Source organism: Anarhichas minor, unplaced genomic scaffold (genome assembly GCF_050575085.1).
Source record: "Anarhichas minor isolate MPS153535 unplaced genomic scaffold, ASM5057508v1 ptg000079l, whole genome shotgun sequence".
Classification (NCBI taxonomy): Eukaryota; Metazoa; Chordata; class Actinopteri; order Perciformes; family Anarhichadidae; genus Anarhichas; species Anarhichas minor.
This window is the reverse complement of record NW_027466525.1, coordinates 148,921-162,746: the sequence shown is the minus strand read 5'-3', so window position 1 is coordinate 162,746 and position 13,826 is coordinate 148,921. Positions and strand designations below refer to the sequence as shown.

Below are 13,826 nucleotides of genomic sequence, written 5' to 3'. Positions count from 1 at the left end.
GAAGTGTTATAAAAAGTATTCCCTCAACAATTCCAAACAATGATTGATGTATACAGGTGCATCTCAATGAATTAGAATATCATCGAAAGTGTGATATATTTCGAGTGTTTAGGCTATGGCTTACAGCTAATAAAAACCCCAAATTCTGTATCTCAGAAAATTAGATATTACATAAGACCGATTAAAAAAAGGATTTTTAATACAGAAATGTTGGCCTACTGAAAAGTATGTCCATGTACAGTATACAGTATGCACTCAATACTTGGTCGAGGCTCCTTTTGCATGAATTACTGCATCAATGCGGCGTGGCACGGAGGCGATGAGACTGGCACTGCTGAGGTGTTATGGAAGCCCAGGTTGCTTTGATAGCGGCCTTCAGCTCGTCTGCATTGTTGGGTCTGATGTCTCTCATCTTCCTCTTGACAATACCCCATAGATTCTCTCTGAGGTTTAGGTCAGGCGAGTTTGCTGGCCAATCAAGCACAGTGATACCGTGGTCATTAAACCATGTATTGGTGCTTTTGGCAGTGTGGGCAGGTGCCAAGTCCTGCTGGAAAATGAAATCAGCATCTCCATAAAGCTTGTCAGCAGAGGGAAGCATGAAGTGCTTTAAAATGTCCTGGTAGAAGGCTGCACTGACTTTGGACTTGATAAAACACAGTGGACCAACACCAGCAGATGACATGGCTCCCCAAATCATCACTGACTGTGGAAACTTCACACTGGACCTCAAGCAACGTGGATTGTGTGCCTCTCCACTCTGCCTCCAGACTCTGGACCTTGATTTCGAAATTAAATGCAAAATTGACTTTCATCTGAAAAGAGGACTTTGGACCACTGAGCAACAGTCCAGTCCTTTTTCTCCTTAGTCCAGGTAACTTAGCTCAGGCAACTTAGCCCAGGTAAGACACTTCTTACGTCTCTGGTTCAGGAGTAGCTTGACACAAGGAATGCGACAGTTGTAGCCCATGTCCTGGATACGTCTGTGTGTGGTGACTCTTGAAGCACTGACTCCAGCCGCAGTTCACTCCTTGTGATTCTCAACCAAATTCTTGAATGACCTAAACCTCAGAGAGAATCTATGGGGTATTGTCAAGAGGAAGATGAGAGACATCAGACCCAACAATGCAGATGAGCTGAAGGCCCCTATCAAAGCAACCTGGGCTTCCATAACACCTCAGCAGGGCCACAGTCTCATCGCCTCCGTGCCACGCCGCATTGATGCAGTAATTCATGCAAAAGGTGCCCCGACCAAGTATTGAGTGCACACTTTATACTGTACATAGACATACTTTTCAGTAGGCCAACATTTCTGTATTAAAAAACCTTTTTTAAATTGGTCTTATGTAATATTCAAATTTTCTGAGATACAGAATTTGGGGTTTTTATTAGCTGTAAGCCATAATCATCAACATTAAAAGAAATAAACACTCGAAATATATCACCTTGTGTGTATATTTTCTCAATTCAAATGTATGAGTTTTAATTTGAAATATCTCTTAATTGGGACAGTAAAAATGTCTAATTTTCAGTGTGGGTGGAGTCAACGACGTCCTCAACACATACATGTCAGTCATTGTCTGGACTTATTGAGAAAACTGTTTTTATTACACTTCAAATATTCATTTATTAGATATTTTCTCAATTCAAATGTATGAGTTTTAATTTGAAATATCTCTTAATTGGTACAGTAAAAATGTCTAATTTTCAGTATGGGTGGAGTCAACGATGTCCTCAACACATACATATCAGTCATTGTCTGGACTTATTGAGAAAATACTTTTTATTACACTTCAAATATTCATTTATTAGATATTTTCTCAATTCAAATGTATGAGTTTTAATTTGAAATATCTCTTAATTGGTACAGTAAAAATGTCTAATTTTCAGTGTGAGTGGAGTCAACGATGTCCTCAACACATACATATCAGTCATTGTCTGGACTTATTGAGAAAATACTTTTTATTACACTTCAAACATCCATTTATTAGATATTTTCTCAATTCAAATGTATGACTTTTACTTTGAAATATATCTTAATTGGTACAGTAAAAGTGTCAAATTTTCTCTATGGGTGGCGTCAACGATGCCTTGATTACATATACATCAGTCATTGTATGGAATTATTGAGAAAAATATTTTTGTAGCAGCTCAAATATTGTGATATTAGCCTTTTTTTTGTCCTGAACATATATGCATTAGTCATTGTGGGGAATTATTGAGAAAAACATTTTCATAGCACCTTAAAAACTTCAGAAATTTGCCATTTGAAGATATAAATTCAGTTCAGAGTTTTTGCTTCGTAAAACATCTTAATTGACTGTCAGTCAGGTATTGTTAATTTCCAGCAACCCTCAAATCAAAGAATAGACACTTTACGCACAATTCAGGTGTATTTTCCCTTTAACTCACGAGATGATGGTATCATTTTTTATACTTATTGGAATATAATTCATTTAATCTCATTTCATTATGCAATATGTATACTTTGTTGGCATCTTATTTTGAAAACCGGATGTTCGTCTGTAGAAAACCGGAAGTTTTCACGTTAATCTTTCCGCTAACTTTGCAAAATCTTTCGCTCGCTCCCGTCCTGTGCCGTTTGGTTGCGTTGACCGTAAGTTTCAGCGTATAGGTGCACTACAATTTAAGTGTCTGCTGAGTTGACCACGGAGATCTGAGTGTCTGCTGACTTGACCGCAGTCTGCAAGGGGGGGCGATTTCTCCCTGTGTCCAAAAGCAGCTGCACATTTTGGGAAACTGTTTTTTTTCTTTTCTTGCAGACAGAAAAATCTGCACCAAAAACAAAACTAGCAGCTAAAAGAGGCTAAAAGAGCTCCGTAGATTCTTTAAGGAACAAAACTGTTTCTCTGCTCAGTGTTGTTGCTTCCCCCCCAAAAAACATCCATCATTTCTGTTATGATCTTGAGGTGAAAGAGAAAATGAAGCAACAATATGAAATGGAATCTCTCTCCCCCCCCTCACCTCTCCGTGTTTCTACTTTTTCATTATATTTCTTTTCATCTCACGTCGTCTTGATTACAGGAGCTTCTGTCTTCATCCTCTCTCCACTAATGACTCTCACACTGCCTTCATCTCCTCCCTCGTGGTGTTTTCTCCTTGTAGACGTCACTCGCTGGTGACCACCCCCCCCCCCCCCCCCCCCAGTCATCGGCAACATGGCCTGAAGCTTTAAATCCCCTCCTCCTCTCAGCTTTACTCATTTCTCAGCTGGTAACTGAGTTTTTTTCCTTTATTGTGTTTGGTCACCAGTATGAATACGAACAGGCAGAAAGCTGCAGCAGCTCTGAGGATTCCTTCGTCCTTTTTTCTATCCTCTTTTAAAATCAAACCGTATATATATACACATATATATCTATATATATATATATCTATATATATGTATATATAAAAATAAAAATGACTATCTGCACACACACACACACGCAAACTCTGAAATATGAGCTCTGTCCAATCAAACAGCTCAAGCACTCGGAGACCCTCAGAGCTATTGTTTCTAGTCGGACCATTACCCACAATCCCCTGCAGAGCTGTGGAGGACTCGGGGGTTTCACTGCAGCCCATTAGGGAAGAGAGCGGATGAAGAAATTGAGCCTGATTCTGAAACAGAAAATGCATCCATGATGTTTACTTATACAGCAGATTAAATGGTTTCTATTTTTTTGTAGAGAATTCAAGAATCTCAACTCCTGAGATGCTTCAATTCCTTTCGGGGCTTCTTTCCTTCAATAACACTTTGAAAAATAAGATTTCACAATATCTAGAGAGAGACGAAGTAAAACCTGAACTTCCAGAATTAAGAAAACGTCATGAAAAACCATCTGTGTTTGCAACCTTTACTTTACTGCACACAGATGGAAGAAATCTGCTGCCCCAAGAACCATTAAATACAGATTTAAAAAACTCCCGTTCCTCTGACTGATTGTTTCTTTACTGCAGTTTTATTTCCTTTGCTGCATTTGGGGAAACTTTCAATTTATTACTGCACTGTAACTGTATTCCTGGTCTCCTCCTGTGTATTTAATTTAATTTAATCTAATTTTAAAGAATGTTATTCTCGTTTTTATTGCTTATTGTTTCTGAATTGTTCTAATGTTTTTCTTTGCGGGTATAAAGCAGTTTGAATTGGCTCTGTTTGAAATGTGTGTTTCAATAAAGCTGCCTTGCCTTGAACAAATATGTTTTTCCCATAAACCCTAGAGGTTCATGAGAGTCTGTGGTTAGTTCAGGGTCTGTAATAACAGTAGGACAGTTCAATGTCTGTGGTTAGTTCAGTGTCTGTAATAACAGCAGGACAGTCTAGTGTCTGTGGTTAGTTTAGTGTCTGTAATAACAGTAGGACAGTCTAGTGTCTGGTTAGTTCAGGTGTCTGTAATAACAGCAGGACAGTCTCGGGTCTGTGGTTAGTTCAGGTGTCTGTAATAACAGTAGGACAGTCTAATGTCTGTGGTTAGTTCAGGTGTCTGTAATAACAGCAGGACAGTCTAGTGTCTGTGGTTAGTTCAGGTGTCTGTATTAACAGTAGGACAGTCTAGTGTCTGTGGTTAGTTCAGGTGTCTGTAATAACAGCAGGACAGTCTAGTGTCTGTGGTTAGTTCAGGTGTCTGTATTAACAGTAGGACAGTCTAGTGTCTGTGGTTAGTTCAGGTGTCTGTAATAACAGCAGGACAGTCTAGTGTCTGTTGACAGATTACAGCTAAAAATGAAACAACTGAAGTCAAAACAGTTCTCCCTCTCTCCTTCCTTTCTTTCTCCTCCCCCCTTCTCTCTCTCTTCTCTCCTCTCTCTCTTTCCTCTCCCGTTCTCTCTCTCTCCTCTCTCCTTCCTCCCCCCTCTCTCTCCTCTCCCCTCCCTCTCTCCTTCCTTTCTCTCTCTCTCTCTCCTCTCTCCTTCCTCGCTCTCTCTTTCCTCTCCCCATCTCTCTCTCTCCTCTCCCCCACCTATCTTCCCTCCCTCCCTCCCTTCCACCCCCCCTGTTCAGGATCAGGATCTGGACTGTAAGCTTGAGGAGGTGAGAGATGAGCTGGGCGGAGCCTCCCAAAAATCCAGGTCATTGATTGGCTCATCTCAGCTGCTACTCTGACTTCACTACATCCACGACAGGTGCCGGTACGGTCGCCATGGCAACATGCATCCTTCTTCTTTCATCTCCTTCCTCTCTTTCCTCTTCTTCCTCTCTTTCCTCTTGCTGCATTGTGAACATTTACCAGATAATTAGCTTCCTTTACGGAGGTCAAAAGTCGGCCAGTTCAGTGGCTGTAATGAACGTGACAGACAGGTTTAGTCTCTGGTCACATAGAGTTTCCTCCTCTGTTGTTGATCCTGCAAAGGCTCATGGGACTTTTTCTCCATGTTTTTTTTTTAACATACCTGTGTGTGTGTGTGTGTGTGTGTGTGTGTGTGTGTGTGTGTGTGTTTCTCTCAGGACCATAAATAGGTGTTAATGATTGAATGTTTGAAGTCGTCTCCTCATCATGTCAGACAGCAGCAGATCTTTGGACGATTTGAGGACCTTCCTTAGGTCCACAGTAGGAGTCGATTTACAACAAAGGATAAAGTTCTACGACAGCTGGGCGGAGACGTACGAACAGGTCGGTGGACAGAAACTCATCCTCCTTCAGGTCTGATGGAGGCTTCAATGCAACAACAACAAAATCTGTCTTTTAAGAATGAAACATGTCTGAAAACTCAATCATTATCTTTTGTTGTGATCTCTCAGAATCAAAAATGTCAGTTAACACATGTTTGAATATTCAGGGTTATCAATGTATAAAAGCAAATCATCTGCATAGAATAACACTTTGCTCTGCTTCTGGTCCATAAATCCAGCCTGCTATACAGGGGACATCTGTCTGATGGACCTGAAACTGATTGTTTGCACCCTTTGTGTTACTTACACATCTTTTTAAACAGGACCATGATACGCTGAGCTACAGGGCACCACACCAGACGGTAGAGTTCCTGTTTGATAACTTCTCTGGTCGTCCTGAACAAGTTCAGGTTCTTGATGTCGCCTGTGGGTCTGGATGGGTCGCTAACCTGGTGAGCCCCAAAGGAAAACCTCAGTGTTCCTGGATAATTGAACCATAGAATGTTGGGTAGATGAAACATAAGACTGATGGTTTTAAAGAAAATCTTTAACTATGAAGGATGTCTCTACTAACAGCAGAGGACAAAGTGGCCACCTTATTGTCTTCAATGAGCCCAAACAAAGCCAGCCTTCCTGCCAGAATTATCAGGAAAAGCTTGACCATTGGAAGCTAGAGTGCTGATTTGTGGGGTACCCCAGGGCTCTATCCTTGGCCCTCTAATTTTTGATATATGTCAGTGACATAGCTGCAGTAAAGGGCAAGTTGCTGCTCTATGCAGACGATTCAGCCTTATTTGTCTCAGGGTAAGATACTAGTGTCATCCAGGTTACACTTGCAAAGGAACTGGACTCTGTGAGAATTGGCTTGTTGACAATAAATTATGTTTATCTGGTAAAAAAAAGAGTCCATACTATTCAGTTCCAAGTGCGGATTGCATTAAAAAAAGGCTCATGATAAAATGTTTAGGGAACAGTATTGAATCAAGACTAGTGTCCCATATCATGGGGGGACCACTACTACTTACACCAGCAGAACTGATATTGTGCATACCAATCTGTATGCAACCACACCTAGACTGATCGCTGGATGGACAGACGATCAGACCAAACCTCACTCTTTACAGGTTTCACTGTTAATGTTGGTCGTCTTCTTCTTCTTGTGTTTACAGATGGTTGAACTGGGCTTCAAGCACTTTGTGGGAGTGGACGGCAGTCAAGGCATGCTGGATCAAGCTGCTAAGACCGGCCTCTATAAGGAGCTCAAACTGGCCTTACTGGGAACAGAGCCACTGCCAGCACAGACTGGTACACTACACTTACACTACATACACACTATCAATCAATCAATCAAGATGTATTTGTATAGCACATTTTAAAATACAGCAAAGGTTTCCCAAAGTGCTGCACATAGATAAGCAGTCAAACATTCGAAAAGACTGGATTAATAAAAGCAAGTAACGTTCAAGACAAAAATCAAGACAAACTAACACAAATCGCACGGCTTTTAAACATTGGTAAGGTGGATGACACCTAATATGAAGGTTCCAGAGCTTAGGGGCAGCAACAGAGAAGACCCGGTTGGCCCGGGTTGTCCTTTTCGTTCTAGGAACACCTAAAAGCTGTTGGTCGAGAGATCTTAGTGAGCGAGGTGGGGTATAGGGCTGCAGCAGGTCAGACAGATAGACTAGGGCGGCACCATTTAAATACTTTAAAACAAATAATAACATTTTTAAATGAATTCTGTACTCGACTGGTAGCCAATGAAGGGATTCATTGGGATCGATGTAATGTGTTCACGCCTGCGTGTAGCAGTTAAAAATATCGCTGCTGAGTTTTGTACCAACTGAAGGCGTGATAGAAGTTTTTGGCCGATTCCAGCATACAAAGAATTACAATAGTCCAGTCTGGAGGTGATAAGAGCATGAATAACTTTCTCCAGGTCTTTTGAGGAGAGAAAGGCTTTGACCTTAGCTAAGAGTCTTAGCTGAAAGAAGCTGACTTTGACCACGGACACAACTTGGAGGTCCAATATAAAACATGAGTTCAAAATCCACCCAGATTTCTGACATGGAATTTGCAGTGGGTTGCCATGGGGCCAAGACACAATGAGGGAATGTCCGGTATAGCAGCTGAAAGGCGAGAGGGATTGATTAGCATGATCTCTGTTTTACCTTTGTTGAGGCATAGAACATTTAGCGAGAGCCAGCTTTTGACATCAGCCAGGCAGTACATTAAAGAATTTATTGAGGCAGTTCCAGGTTTGAGGGGAAGGTATATTTGAAAAAAACGTTGTGCGGTGCTGGAGGTGATAAAACAAGAGCAGCAAACAGGGACAGGTGGGGGAGTGTCTGAGCCAGCACTAAGCGCTTCAAAGATGATGGGATTGTGGTCCAAGAATGTTGCTTCACAAATTTCACTGATGCTTACAGAAATACCAAAAGATAAAACAAGGTCCAATGTACGACCATGTTCATGAGTGGGACCAGAGACTAGCTGCTCAAGATTAAAAGAGTCAATCAGGTTTAAAAACTCATTCACCATTGGCTTAAAGGAGCAACACACATGCATATTAAAATCACCAGAAATTAAAATACTATCATATTTTGGGAAGATTTCAGCTAATAATTCAGAAAACTCCTGGATAAAAATACTATTGGGTTTAGGAGGCCGATAGACAAGTGCACATAAAGTTCTGGTGGACTTTGGAAACTCAAAGAGTTGAAGCTCAAAGCTGGAGAATGGATCCATTTTAACCTAGCGGCAACAGAGACTGCTCCTAAAGACTGTGGCAAGCCCACCACCTCTACCAGTGAGCCTGGGAGAGTTAACGTATCCACAGTCAGTAGGGACAAGCTCTGAGAAGGCACTGGGTTCGTCTTTAAGCCAGGTTTCTGTCAGACACAGAACATCCAACTCGTGGGAGTCAAAAAAGTAATTTAAAATGAATTTCTTGTTGGTCAGTGATCTGACATTAGCTAAGGCCATACTAGTCTTCAAGCTTGGTAAAGTTCACTCCACCGTGGTGACGAAGGGACCATTGTGGCCTCACTGATGTAACCGCCTGTATGGGAAACTCTGCTGCTGCAGATGGCGGATCGCTGAGCCTATAGGGGGGAGCTGCTGGGGTCAAGCGGCTAATGAATGAAGGTAAAGGAAGAGTGACAGAGGACAGGGGATCCAGGATCGCGTGTGTCTGTTTACAGTCAATCACGTGGATAGGAGTGAACAGTGTACTGAATATTGGCTGTTAGTACTTCAGCGCAGCTTTGTTCAGGTGTAAACTGTCTCTTGCGTAGAGGCTGGGACGATTCCAAAACAAGTTAAAGTTATCGATTAAACCCACGTTGTGAGCCCTGCAAGCGGACTGGAGCCAGGTGTTGAGTGTGCGGATCCTGCTAAAACGAACGGACCCACGGCTAAGAGTCTGGTCCAGATAAAAACACTTCCTTTCCAGATTTTTTAAGAAACTCCAGAAGATGGTTAAAGTCATTTTTTGTCGGTTCAGAGTGTTGTCTGGCTGTCATTAGTTCCAACGTGCACAATGAGTCTGTTTACTGTAGAGGGGAGCTTTGGCACAAGTGATTGGAGATTCGCCAGAATGTCGGGAACAGTCGAACCACGGAGTCATCGACAATGAGGGTTGCACGAGGGAAGACCGGGCAAATGGATGGTAACTGAGGGCCGAGGTGAAGGGGCAACGAATGAAATGCCGACCTATGCTGTATTGTCAACAGCCGGATGCACCGGAGCCTCGTCATCAAGAAGTCCGTAGCGGTTTGAGAGGACCAGACTAGGGTGCAAATCATTCCAGTCTGGGTGTTTCTTACCACCATGGACCCCTTCAGCCCAGCTTGTCCTAGAATGTGTAGAACTGTGCACCGGCTCCTGAAACCCGGCTCGCCCGCCCACCCACTTGGTATCAAGTTGGAGAGGTAAGGGCTCCAGCATGTTGGCACCTGTCACCGATACTACAGCCGCATCCGTCGCACCGGGGCCGGGAGGAATCATACCAAGCCCGAGTTCCTCCGACTGGGTGCAATCAGCGGCAGCGGTGCACAGAGAGCCAACCCCAGACCAATGTGGGCCGAGGCAGACCAAGGGAGCAAATGACTGGATGTGGGAAATGTGTTTTGCCCGAGTTGTTGCCACCGACATAAAATCGTCAAGAAGCTTGTTCTTGTTTTGGAGCTCAGACTTCAGGCGATGAATGGAATCCTCCAGACGTGAGTAAATGATTTTGCAGTCCTTACATACAGCCATATGTATGTTATGCTTCCTGCTCTGAATGGGCGAAGTGGTGAAGTGGTGACGGAATAAGACCTTTGATGAAAGGAGGGTAACCACTTAAAAACGGGTGTGTGGTCTCTGTCCTTCACATATACGCATCAATGGGTCTTAAAATATGTGATGGAGTCATCCAGCACGTTGCTCTGTATGCTAGTGAAAACAGTGACTTATCGCACCACAGCTGATAACTTAAGCTACGTTCAGACAGGAGGAACCTTACAGGAGGAGGAGGGGAACAAACTCTTCACTTTAATTAAACTCATCGTTCAGAACATTTTAAGCCTGGTGACATGACAGGGTGTTATGGTCTATCAAAGACAGCATGAAGGGGTGAGTCTGACTCAATGAAATTTACATTCATTATCTTTCTATTGCAGCAGCTGGGCTCCACCTCTTCATACACAAACAAGCTAACACCTCCTGCTTTGCTTTCAGGTATGTTTGATGCGGTGATGATCGTTGGCGCTTTACGAGATGGTTATGTGCCGGTCAGTGTCATCAGGGAGCTCTGCCTCGCCGCTAAACCAGGTACCCAACACTGTTCATGAGTTTTCATGGGAGCATGAATTTAAATAGCCACTGGCTATTGAAGCTAATGGTATTAAAGTGACGTTGACATTATCTTGTGCAGAAAATGTAGTGTTTTTTTACTTCTTCGCTGGATTCTTCTGTACCTGTTATTATTTACTCTTGTATAAACTCAGAGACGTTAGAGCTCTCCACTACTGTACTCTAAACCCGTAGAGTCTTACAGGATGACATGATGTTAGAGGATAATGAAGATTGTTCTTCTTCAGTTCTATAATAATTGAATATTTTATTCCTGCAGGAGGATACATATGCATGTCGAGAAACGGCCTAAAGTCAGAGTCTGGAAACAAATACAAGGTGTCTATGGAGAAAGAGCTGCAGCTGATGGAGGAGGAGGAGCTATGGAGTCATGTGATCACCAAAGAGATGGACAGATACATGATAGATGTGTCTGATAATTGTGAAGACGTGCAGAATGATAAATACCTCTCTGGGACCATGTACCTGTACAGGAAGTCACTGAACTAGTCACTCTCTACCTGAGTCCATTCGTTCACTGTCCAATACTTTGACCTCTCACCTCTTCATGAACACTCATCAACGTTGTGTTTATTATTGGCTGGTGTGCGTCCCTCTGTTGGACGACACTGGAACACAATGTAATACATCTCTTTGTTCTTAGTGTCGTGAGTTGATGTAATGAGTAAAACTCATATGAAAAACATTCACTTATCGTAAACAAAAGGCTAAATATGAAGAATAAACTCATTAAAAGGAAAGACATAACCATGTGTCTTGTATTTGACTTTATTTCTGTTTGACTTGTTTTCATCTAAACTCTTGTGCATCAGGAGACGTTCTCCACCTCTCAGTCCAGAGACGTGCAGCTCAGCTGAGGACTCTGAAGTCACTGTTTGGGTGAACGGTTGTTTGTCTCTTTGGGAAGTTCTGACAATAATCTGATATGAATGTCAAGAAATGAATTACTTAATAAACAGTGGTGGAAGAAGTTTTAAGATATTTTACTTCAGTAAAAGTATCGATACCACAGTGGAAGAATACAAGTTAAAGTCCTAAATTCAAAACCTTATTCAAGTCAAAGAGCGTGCGTAGACACAGTGACGCTCCGAGGTTTATCATCACTAAACATTCCCACTACGTGTCTTGTTTTCTAATCAGTTCTTGAAGTTAAAGATGTGTCACTGACATCAGCTTACTTGAAGCTACTTCGCAGAACTTCAGGAGCAGGACCACTCCTCTACCCCGCCACTTCCTGCAGACCCATGAATACCCGCCGAACCCGCTCCTCCTGTTCCGCTGTTCTATTCAGTTCCAGAACCTCGGTCACGCAGCAGCACCTCGAGCACACTCAGAGAATGAGCTGCCTAACTTAACAATATACGAGCAGCATTATCCTTCCAATCACCTCATCTTTAGTGTAGTTTTCGCCTAAATGTCCCCATCCGACGATCTATTAGGACAAAACCGGAAGGACCATGTCCAGAGTTTCAGTCAGCCCGCTGCAGCAGACAAAGCAACAGAAGGCCGGAAGAGCCGCGCCTGAGATCCTGTTCTCCATATTTAAAAGACGTCCAGAAGATTGAGTCCAGCAAGCCTCAACATGTCCCCCGTGCTCACCTCCTCCATCACAAGAACAGGACGAGGCATCACCGCCGCCACAGTTCTCCTGCTCCATCGCCTTTTATCAACGTCTGTACGTAGTCAACAACTGGTCATCAAATGTTTTTGATGAAATATCACAATTTAACTTTAGATTTGTTTACGTTTCCTTACAGAAGCGATCGTCACGCGTGATGCGTTCAAGGACCATCGGACATTTAAAATAAAATCTCAGGGTGATTTCAGTAGTTTCTGGTGACGTTAAACGTAAATGTTGACTTTCAAACCAGCCGGCAGCTTGTGGGACTTTAATTCATCTCCATTAACAGCTGAGGGGTTTGTTTTTATCTTTTCATATGAGGCGTTCAGGAACACATGACGGCGTCCGACGTCCGCGCTAAAAGCAGGCTGACTGTGAGTCACTGTGTTCCATGTACTGTAGCATCATGTGTGTGTACTTTTACTACATGCATAAATGTACTCGCGGGTGCAGAATGACCCAGTTCATGCATGACACACACACACACACACACACACACACACAAGCCTATTACCCATCAGCCCTTGGTGTGAGATGATCCCGTGTGTGTCAGCAGGATATTATTGTCGTACGGTTTGTCATAAATGTGAGTTGCAGGCAGGTCGCTGCTCCTGTGTGGAGTCGGGGGGGGGGGGGGGGGCACCTGAAGAGAGATAACACACTTACACACTCCATGGTTGCCATGGTTTCTGCTGGAAAATATCATTACGCTGATGGACACACACACACACACACCAACACACACACACACCGACACACAAAAACACCAACACACACACAAACTTTGGGGGCATTTGTCCACCTGGACCTTATTTTTCAATGTGTTTGTGTCAAAGTGATCAATACGTTCTGACGCTGCAGATTGTTGTTATAATCTGACATCATATAAAGAACCTTCTGAAGCCTGTCACTCATGTTACCTGAGCCTTCACCTCTAGATCTATAGATCTGCACTGTGAGGGGATAGAGGTTCTGTGATACACCAGCAGAAGAAGGTGTAGCTAATCTGTTGTTACGTACTCTGAACCAGTTATAATGTAGAATGTGATTTAAAAGCCAAAGTATCAGTAGTTATTGTAATCAAGTCTTCTATCAGAGCGTCTGAATCTTTAGGCCATAAGAAGCTCCTGGTTTTGGATAAAACTAGATTCATAGATATTTGTCCATTTTTTTGCATAATAATGTGACTGATAACTTGTGCTGACACTTTAACTTCATGAAACTTAAAATACTTGTGTGCTTCTACTTAAATGCAGGGTTTTTACTTGTAACAGAGTATTTGTACACTGTGGTATCTCTACTTCTATAGAAGTAAAAAGACCAGAGTACGTCTCTCCACGCTGTTCTCTCTGGAGCCATTTATTTATTTTAACAATATTTTTCCACCTGACTACAAATCAAATGTTTATGAAGAACGTAAAGTCTTCAGTCCACATGTGGATTATTTTCACGGTATTTCTTGGTGTCTTGTGTCTACAGGAAGCTGGCCGAGGAGAAATACGAGGAGATCCACAGACGCCATTTTGAAAAAGTCAGCCTTAAGATCCCGAATGTAAGAGATGAATTCAGCGAGTTTAACTGCAGGTTAATGGATGCTCCTTCTGGATTCACGCTGAATTAATCCTCTCACGGCTTAATTAGTCCTGAACAGCTGAAGGTCAATCAGCTCTTTTTTATCCAATCGACAGGAGAGCAGGGAGGATGGAGCCCGTCGGCCAATCAGCATCCAGCACCACC

The 13,826-nt window shown here is 42.7% G+C and overlaps 1 protein-coding gene across 1 annotated transcript; it reads left to right on the top strand.

Moving 5' to 3' along the window:
• Nucleotides 1-5,495: 5,495 nt before the first annotated feature.
• On the top strand, nt 5,496-10,957 carry LOC142937951 (methyltransferase-like protein 27). The gene is made up of 5 exons (XM_076081088.1): nt 5,496-5,612; nt 5,935-6,063; nt 6,781-6,916; nt 10,334-10,426; nt 10,728-10,957. The coding sequence occupies exons 1-5, from the start codon at nt 5,496-5,498 to the stop codon at nt 10,955-10,957; spliced, it is 705 nt and encodes a 234-aa protein (XP_075937203.1).
• Nucleotides 10,958-13,826: the final 2,869 nt, after the last annotated feature.